Source organism: Melospiza melodia, unplaced genomic scaffold (genome assembly GCF_035770615.1).
Source record: "Melospiza melodia melodia isolate bMelMel2 unplaced genomic scaffold, bMelMel2.pri scaffold_47, whole genome shotgun sequence".
In the NCBI taxonomy this organism is placed as follows: Eukaryota; Metazoa; Chordata; class Aves; order Passeriformes; family Passerellidae; genus Melospiza; species Melospiza melodia.
Window position 1 is genome coordinate 2569626 of NW_026948793.1, and position 9748 is coordinate 2579373.

General features: G+C 50.0%; 1 protein-coding gene across 1 annotated transcript; it reads left to right on the forward strand.

The window, feature by feature from the left end:
- The first annotated feature begins 8057 nt into the window (after positions 1-8057).
- On the forward strand, positions 8058-8990 carry LOC134434765 (olfactory receptor 14I1-like). Its single transcript, XM_063183379.1, has one exon. It carries the CDS (start codon positions 8058-8060, stop codon positions 8988-8990), a length of 933 nt encoding a protein of 310 aa, XP_063039449.1.
- The last annotated feature ends 758 nt before the right edge of the window (positions 8991-9748 follow it).

Here is a 9748-nt window from a genome sequence, read left to right on the forward strand (position 1 = left end):
CTCGTGGAACCAAGGACATCACTGGGGCTTTGTTGGGCCACATGGTCCCAGGGAGCCAGTGTGAAGCAGCAGGGCTTTGTGGAACCAAGAGGCCATTGCTGCATTTCAGGGCCTTGTGGAGCCAAAGGGCCGTTGTGATCCTGCGAGGCACTGTGTATCCATGGAGAGCATTGTGGCATTGCAAGGCCCCATGGAATCATGGAGACCATTGTGACACTGTGGGGCTCCATGGAACCAAAGGGCCACTGTGACCCTGCAGGGCCTCATGGAAGGAAGGGGCCATTGTGACATTGTAGGAACTTGTGGAACCAAGGGGATCATTGTGGTACCACTGGAGCCAATGGAACCAAGGGGCCATGGTGACACAGAGAGGGTTCATGGAACCAATAGAGCATTATGGCACATGAGGCCTTGTGGAACTATGGAGACCATTAAGATCCTCAAGGACTTGTGTAACCAAGGGGGCATTATGACACCAGAGGGCATCATCGAAGCAAGAGAACCATTGTGACACTGCAGGGCCCTGTGGAACCAAGGGAACATGAAATAGGTGTGGCTGCCTTGGCCTCCCAGGGGTCACCTGACAGGTCTGGCTGACCTTGAAATGTAGAAGGCCACTCCCATGTGCCCCTGAAACACTGAGGCTCTGGGCTTTTCTTTGTATGGAAAAGAACTGTCCATCTTTTCCAGGCATCCATGGCCAAATTTAGGATTCCACCTCCAAATGTTTGTGTATACAAGGATTGCTGCCAGACAAAAGTTGCCAGGACAGACAAGTCTGGCTGGTCTTTGGCTCCTGAGGGGCAGCATTCACCTATTTTCCAAACACTGGAAAGGGCTCTGTGCTTTTCTTTTTATGAAAAATACGCATCGCTCTTTTCCAGGCACAAATGTTTTAAATTAGGACTCCACATTCATAATTTCAAATACCCAAGGGTTGCTCAAAGCAAACCTGCCAGGACAGACAGGTCAGGCTTGCCTTGGCCTCTGGTGGTTGCCATTCATCAGCTCCTGAAACATGGAGGCTCCGTGGTTTCCTTCCTATGGAGACCAATGTGACATTTGAGAGCCTTGTGAAATGAAGGGGCCATCATGGCACTGCAGAGCCTCATGGAATCAAGGACATCATTGTGGCTCTGTTGGGCCACACGGTCCCAAGGGGCCCGAGCAAAGCAGCGTGTGGAGAGTTTTTGTGCAGACATAGCTTGAGGGGAAAGGCCATGATCATATACAGCTGGTTAAGGAGTAAAAATGCAGCTGTAAGCAGTAAGTTCTCAGCCTTCTGATTACAAGAAAACAACAACACTGTGCCCTTGAGCAAGTAACTGTAAGACAATAATAACAGGATGTAAAAACAGGTACTAGTCTCAACAGAAAACCACAAAGCATCCTGAGACTATAGCTACAAAAAAGGAGCTGACATTTAACCTGTAGCCAATGATGAGCTTAGCTTTTGCAATATGTATGAGCCTAATTAACACTACTATAAAAGGATGTAAGACGGATCAATAAATTTGTGACTTGCTGATCATTGGATGTTTATGTCTCCCTTCGCCCCGTCAGCAGCAATGTGGGAGTTAGCCCAGTTGCAACTCAGAATCAGCCAGATTTTACCCCAAAATAATTGGGCATGAATTTCAAGCCCTGGGAATCATCTGTTTAACTTAGGGTGAGCTTGAGAGTTCTCCAATAAGCCTTTAGTGTTGTTATGCTAACTTGTCTAAGTTATAGTCCCTTATTGGTTAATTGTTTCCCCTAGATGGTTATTGTTCTAGATGTTCTACCCCCAAGTGCATGTTGCTTCTCCTTTGTCTTTGGTCTTTGGATCCTCCCCCTCTTACTGTTCTCGATATCTCCATGTTTATTGTTTATCACCCTGTTATTCAAGTTCCTTTTAAACAACTCCGTTGATGCTGCTCCTTTTCATTTTTGCCACCCTCATCCTGAAGTCAGGGAACCAGAGAGGTTTGTTGCAGCCACCTTCATGTGACATTTGGCGCTCAAACAGGGACCATGACACTCAGGGCTCCTTGTGTCAGTCATGTCAGTTGGGGTTAGCTGATGAATAGGCCAGTGCTCCCCAAGATTTTGGATTGTACCTGGCCCGGCGGATTCATCGTTGCTTCAAGGGACCTTGCCCAGGATCAGCAGGGACAGCAACGGTTTTACCTGCATAGGATTGCTGGTGGGTTTGGGGAAATACAGGACATTTATTGCCCATTTTGCCACTGTGTATTTACAATATGCACCCATGTTCCATAATTGATTTGGGGTGTTCCAGTGGCTCTTCCCCATAAGGCAGAGAAAGAGAAAAATGGGCAGCCAGATGTCCAAAGTAAAAAAGGACCATATATGGATGCTTTAATTCTCACTGATCATGACATAATATTTTCAAAGAACGAAAAAAAATCAATCATGAGGTGGATCATTAAAAATTTTCCAGACTCAACTGCTGACAAAATCCATACCACTGAATTTTGGGACTCACTGGGAGTTAAATGGTACAACCTTTCAATCAAAAGGGATCCCATTGCACCCCACATGCTCTGCATTTTCCACACTATCCTTGAGACCCTTCACCAGAAAGCAGTGTGTTGAAAATTCAATCTGATGGTCACTCCTAACTCAGGACCACCCCTCAAACCTGCCTTTCTCAGACCTTCCATGATGGTCCAAGATGGCAATGGCCATGCGGTCTTGGAGCATCATGCCCTGGAGACTCGAGATGAAAGGAGCCCAAATGGGGCTTGGGAGCCCAACCATCCTCCCTCCCTCTTGGCTCCTCCACTTCCTGCTACCACAACCTTCTCTTCCACCCTGAACAAACCTCCAGACTACACCCCCACAACTGCGGGTCATGCCCCACTGTCAATCATTCCACCTTCACCCTGGACCATGCCTCCAGTACTCCCCTCTGGAAGTCCGCAATCCTAAATCAAGGCCCTTCCTCTCTAACACCTGACAAAATGGCAGTGCCCTTTGCCTCACCCTCCAGCAACAATATAACCCCATGATCAAAGATACTAAGCCCAACTGTCACTCTATTTCTAATCCAAATGTTTCTGTTACAAGTTCTTCTTGCTCTCCAGAAGACAGTGTGGACTCCCCAGAGCCACTTTGCCCCTCAACCCCAGAAGATCCCTAGGAAAGGATCCGGTAAGAAACAGTTAAGGAAGGAGACTGGCAAATAGTCTTGAAACTCCTTGTTGCCCCTGTATGTTATGAAAGAAGGGGCCAGAATCCCAGGTATCAGCCATTTGTTTACGGGGAAATCTGTGTAGGGCAGCTAAAGACCATAGAAGGCATTTACCTTGTTTTAATGGCCTAATGAGGGCCATGTTTACAGCACATGTCTTAACCCTTATGATTTAAACTGTATTATGACCATGTTGTTGTCACCTACAGAATACACCCTGTGGGAAGGGGGATGGAAGTGTTTACTAAATCAATTAATAGCAGACTATGCTAATAACGAGGCAAGGGCAGAATTGACAATCAACCATCTAGCTGGAGAAGGACAACACAGCCTACAAGATGATCAAGCAGCAGGTATCCCCAGAGAATTATTGGATCAATAATATCAAAGAGATGGCTTTGAAAGCTTTAATCCAGTTATCAGATGGTAGCACCCCCAGTCTGGACTATCTTGGGTGGCTGCAGCTAAAGCTTTAGGATAATTAGACCATATTGGGTACCTGCTAAGTAAGCAAACCAATGCTACCTCCCTCACATTGAGTGGCCTGCTCTCAGACATAGAGACCATCAGACAGGCCACCTTGCAGAACAGCAATAGAGTTTTTACTCTGGGCACATGGGCATGGCTGTGTAGACTCTGAGGGCATAGGTTGCCTGAACCTCTCCAGCCACAGCGAGTCAATCCACAAGAGCATTCAAGTACTGAAGGAAGGGTTCAAGAAGCTTCAAGTCAATAACAAAGACTGGGTCAAAAAACTCTTCCAATCCAAGGGACTAAAGGGTTGGATGATGTCGAGCTAAAACAGGACTATTCATTCTCTTAGTGGTTGTTGTTGTTGTATTGTTAATTGTCCCATGTTTGTTTGGATGGTTTTAGAAAGTCTTACAAAATTCTTTCAGTTCCATCTTTGTTGTAAAATAGAAAGGGGGAAGATACCCAACACAAGCTCCTCATGGACCCCTTGGAGGAGAGAATTGGCAGCCAGGATGGTACAAAAACCACTCAGAGACTCAGTGTGGGAAGGAAACAACTTAAAAGTACCTAAAATTATTCCTAAATTCATTAAGTACCTTAAAAAACCTTGAGTATCTTTAGGCATTAATGAGCCCTACTGAGTGTCAGTAAAAAGCTCTCCAGGGACCCATTAAAGCAGATAATTGGGGGCATGATTGCACAAACCTCTCACAGTCTGTATTAAATGGGAAACAGCAAGTGGCTTAAAATAACTGGAGTACCCTGAAGCATTAGTTAGCTCCACTGAGTGTTGTTACTGACAAAGCCTCCTCAGGGACTAATTACAGCAGATAATTTCAGGCCAGGATTGCAAAAACCTCTCAGAGACTCCAAGGCAAAAGCCAAACCCAAAGTCCTTTGAAAAACCTGCAGTCATTGCAGGGAGCATTAAGGAGCCCCAGGGGCATTCCTGGCCAAGGCTCCCCAGCGACTCCTTCCAGCAGATCCTTGAGGCCACAGGGATGTGGGCTAGGGGCGGATGCTGAGGGCAGGACAAGGGGCTGACAGGTCCCAGCCTGGCTGGGGCTGTGCCAGGAGGCCCCAGGGCCTCAGGACAAGGTGTCTCCTCACAGCCCTTGGTGGCACAGACCCTGCTGCTGTGCCCCAGGGCACCAAGACTTGGCTTCTCTTTGTCCCTACCTGTCATCACTGCCTCCAGTTCTTGGCTCTTCCTGGGGCCTGGGGACACTTTCTCAGTGGTGTCCCTCAGTGGGACCCATTAAAAATCCAAGAAAGTTTGGAGTTGGATTCTGCCTTGGAGTTCTGGAGAGGTTTCTTCAGCTCCCTCTCAGGGACTGATATTCAGGGCCTGAGCACAAAACCCCAGAGGCTCATTAAATTCCTTGTGCTGTGTCTGTGCTGCTGAGCTGGGCTGGGCTGCTGGCACAGAGGCAGCTCCTGGTAACCAAGAAGAGCTTCAAAAGCACATTTCTCTTGATGAGCAGCTCTTCTGCCAGCCCAGCAGGGCTGGGGCACTGCCTGCAGTCACCCCAGGCACAGCACAGAGGCACAGAGAGCTTCAATCAAGGGCTGGGAAGGTGCTGAGAAGTGCCTGGGGCACAATCACTGCCAGCCCTTGGCACAGGAACCTCTGGCTGCAGGACAATGCAGCTGCAGCTCCTGGAATGATCTCCTAAAGTTGGAACCTCCCAATGCCTACAGACCCTGTGAGTACCTTCTCTGATTGTCTCTTGTGCAGAGCAGCCAGGGGTGCCCAGGGCTGTCCTGCAGAGCAGGGTCCTGCAGCCCAGGGCGCTCTGCTGTGGCAGGGACTCTGCTGCCTGCCAGGGACAGCTCTTAGCCAGCCCTGGCAGCTGCTCCCAGCGCTGGAGAGAAGCTCTAGGGGGAAGGAGCCACCCTGAGCAAGGCAGGGGCTGCTGCTGAGAGGGGCTGGGTGGGGCAGGGCTGTTCCCAGCTCCAGACCAGTCTGGGCACAGCTCCAGAGGGCACTTCCCAACGAAGGTAAGCCTGGGATTCCTGTAAAGATCAGGAGCTTTCCTGAGAGTGTTTTGAATTTCCTGCTTGGAGAAGGATGGAAAATTGGGGTGATGACAAAAAGATTTTTTCATTTTATACATTTTTCATATATTTGTAGCTCTTTAAATTACTATTAAATAGTATAAATCTATAATCATTATTAAAGTCTATTCAACTCTTAATGAACTGTATTGCTATTATAATACTTCTATAGCTACAATCCTGTATTAACTCTATTATTTTCCCTAAGCTTTTTCTTTGATTTTAGAAAAATAAGCTGATTGTCTAAATGCATTCCTGAAATACATATAGTATACAATACATATAGTATCCTGTAAAGTCTTATTATCAGGAACAGGACCTACAAGAACATTGTGTTTTTTGACCAGAATGTGAGCAGTCATAACAAAAATTGAAGGCAAAGAAGCCCTTGGACTTACTCCAATGGATTGAGCCAGGGCTATGTAACTGGGGTGAGTGTATCTCTTATTGGATGTTCCTGTTAAATTTTCTTTATTAATCAACCTTAATAAATTGTGTAAATCAGGGCCCGGGTGTTCCCCATCCCCACTGGGACACCTGGAAGCTTCCAATAAGTGTCCGGTTTTTACTTTACTGTTCTAACACTGTTGCAAGGGTTTTTTGGTTTTTTTTTTTTTTTGTTTTTTTTTTTTTTTTTTGTTTTGTTTTTTGTTTTTGTTTTTTTTTTTTTTGGTTTTTTTTTCTCTTTTGATTATAAAAAACAAGGGGATGAGAGAAGAAGAACAAGAATTGTAATCCCAGAATCCCAGGACATTCTGAGTTGAAAGGGACACACAGGATCATACAACTAATGTTTGAACATTTACAGGGACTGCAGAACTGTAAATTAAGCAGGTCAGTCTCTCTGCTGGGAGCCTCCCAAAGGGCCCTCAGCCACTCCTCAGCCCTGGACAGCAGCAGCATCACCTCTGCAGGGCCCAGCAGGGCTCTCCTGAGCTGCCCTTGCCCAGCTGCACACAGAGCCTGCCCCAGCCCGGGCCCTGCACACAGGCAGGTTTCTGTAGGGCCCCAGATGGGCTCTGTGAGCGCTGGCAGGGACAAGGCTCCTCTCAGGAGGGCATGTCCAGGCCCAGGGAGATGCTCAGGGAAGGAGAGGGGGCTGAAGAGAGCAGTGCTGGGGGCAGGATGAGGGCACTGTTGGTGTGTGGGAGGTGCCGGGCACAGCTGGGCACAGGAACACTGTCCTGAGTGTCTGACTGTCTCTGTCCTGCCCTCTCAGGCACAGCACCACAACATCTTCTCTTGGTTCTGCACTGCCCTGATATTGTCGCTGTTATCTGCTGCTCTCAGAGAGGCTCTGGGATTTGCAGCAGCTGAGTCAGGCACTGCCCTTGGCATTCTTGCCAGGCAGGGCTGTCCATGGGAATGGGGTGTCCGAGCTTCCCTGGCACCTGTGGGGCTGTGGGCAAAGCAGTCCATGGGAAAGGGGAATGAGCTGAGCCCCCTCCCTGAGATCCCATCATGGGCACAGCCAGGGATCTCCTTGCTGTGCCCTTCCAAGCTCTGAGCTGCCCTCCGGGGTGCAAATCTGTGCCAGAGCCTCTGGGAGTTCCCTGATTGTCCCACAGGGAAGGGCAGAGCTGCCACAGCTGAGGAAATGCTGTTGGGTTTGCCAAGGGAGCTGTGAGTGTCCTTGGCAGAAGGGGGTGCTAAGAGCTTGCTCAGAGACCTTTAGAGAGGGTGAGACATTCAGGGATCCCTCTGCTCTGGGAAGGGTCTGGTTTATCCCAGGCTGACCCCAGAGTGTGATTGTGCTCTGATTGCAGCCAAAGGTGCAAAGCCAGAGCAGCTGGGAACAAGCCCATCCAGCCCCTCACCTTCCCTCAGCCGCAGGGAATCTTTGCCTCTCACATCTCTCAGTGGCAAACTCTGAGTGCAGCAGAAATGCTGGGGATTTCTGACCTCAGAGACCCAGGAATGATGTGTATATAGGAAAACAATTCCTAAAACCAACTTCTGCCATCTATTTCCATTAGAACTGGGAGTGCAGATGCTACCAAGCCTCTCAGCATTAGGAGTGATTTCCTGGACAAATCCTGAATATCCAGCCTTGCCCCTCTGCCACATGGCCACAAACCCAGGGCACAGGGACAGGGATAGCTCCTTGAAAGGCCCCTCGCACAGACCTGGCTGCTCCTGGCACACTCAGCCAGCACAACTGGAGCTCAGGCAGGGACCTGGGTGAAGGATTTCCCAGAGCAGGAACAAGGGTGGGTGAGTCCCAGTGGGACAGTCTGCAGGGAATGGCCCAGGTGTGGCTCCAGGCAGCCTCTCCTGACTTTTCACTGTCCTTTCTCCATGAACAGTTCCCCATGTGCAGCCTCAGCAAATGTCCAACAGCAGCTCCATCAGCCACTTCCTCCTGCTGGCACTGGCAGACGCGTGGCAGCTGCAGCTCCTGCACTTCTGCCTCTTGCTGGGCATCTCCCTGGCTGCCCTCCTGGGCAACGGCCTCATCATCAGCGCCGTAGCCTGCAGCCACCACCTGCACATGCCCATGTTCTTCTTCCTGCTCAACCTGGCCCTCAGCGACCTGGACTCCATCTGCACCACTGTCCCCAAAGCCATGCACAATTCCCTCTGGGACACCAGGGACATCTCCTACAAAGGATGTGCTGCCCAAGTCTTTTTCTTTATGTTTTTCATTTCAGCAGATTTTTACCTTCTGACCATCATGTGCTATGACCGCTACGTGTCCATCTGCAAACCCCTGCACTATGGGACCCTCCTGGGCAGCAGAGCTTGTGCCCACATGGCAGCAGCTGCCTGGGCCGGTGGCTTTCTCAATGCTCTCATGCACACAGCCAATACATTTTCCCTGCCCCTGTGCCATGGCAATGCCCTGGGCCAGTTCTTCTGTGAAATCCCACAGATCCTCAAGCTCTCCTGCTCACGTTCAAACTACAGGGAACTTGTGCACATTGCAGTTAGTTCCTGTTTAGCACTTTGCTGTTTTGCGTTCATTGTTTTCTCCTATGTGCAGGTTTTCAGGGCTGTGCTGAGGATCCCCTCTGAGCATGGACGGCACAAAGCCTTTTCCACCTGCCTCCCTCACCTGGCCGTGGTCTCTCTGTTCCTCAGCACTGCTGTGTTTGCTAACCTGAAGCCCTCCTCCATGTCCTCCCCATCCCTGGATCTGGCCCTGTCAGTTCTGTACTCAGTGGTGCCTCCAGCCCTTAACCCCCTCATCTACAGCCTGAGAAACCAGGAGCTCAAGGCTGCAGTGTGGAGACTGATGACTGGATGGTTCCAGAAACAATAAACGGCTGTAAAACTCTTGTCAATCATTTGCAATAAAAGTCATCTTTCATACTACTTGTTTGTTTAATTTTGGACGATGTGTTTCTTTGTTTCACTTTTTTTCATATTGTCCACAAAGAAATGTCATTCCTTGTACCATTTCTCATTGTGTTTCTCTCCAAATTCCCTGTAGCCCCAGACTGTGTCAATGATGGGCCGCGCTCTGGGTGACTTGAAAGGAAATGAAGGATCTCCCAGCAGAGTTTTCACCAGAGGTGCCCCTCTTGCTGCCTTCTCTGGAGCTGCAGCAGCAATGTCTCTGTGCAGAGCTGGGGGCAGATCAGTGCTGGCCCAGCATCTGTGCCCAGCAGCAGCAGCACTTGGTGTTGCCAGTGCTGCTGCCATGGCCCTGCCCCGCTGCCCTGGTGGCCCTGGTGTTGCTTTAGGGCCTGAGTGCTCTCAGGGCCGGGCACAGTTCTGGGGGTGGCAGTGCCGGGGCTGCAGCAGGGACAGGCCATGGGCACAGCTGGGGCAGTGCTGACGTCTCAGGCCAGGCCCTGGGGGCTCCAGGCTCCTTGCCCAGGCTCTCTCAAGAACACGGCCAGGCCAATGCTCAGCACAGAAAACCCCCGTGAGCAGCCCCAGGCTGGCCGTGGGCAGGCTGGGGGCAAACAGCATGGCTGGGGCTCTGCAAGGGCCCTGGGGTAGATGGGAAGGAGCAGCAGAGCAGGGGCTGATCCATCCCCAGTGCGCTGGACAGCCCAGGGCAGCATCCCAGAG

What these genes read in the sequence shown, in the direction of transcription:
- LOC134434765 (XM_063183379.1), top strand. Translation starts at nt 8,058, where the DNA reads ATGTCCAACAGCAGCTCCATCAGCCACTTCCTCCTGCTGGCACTGGCA.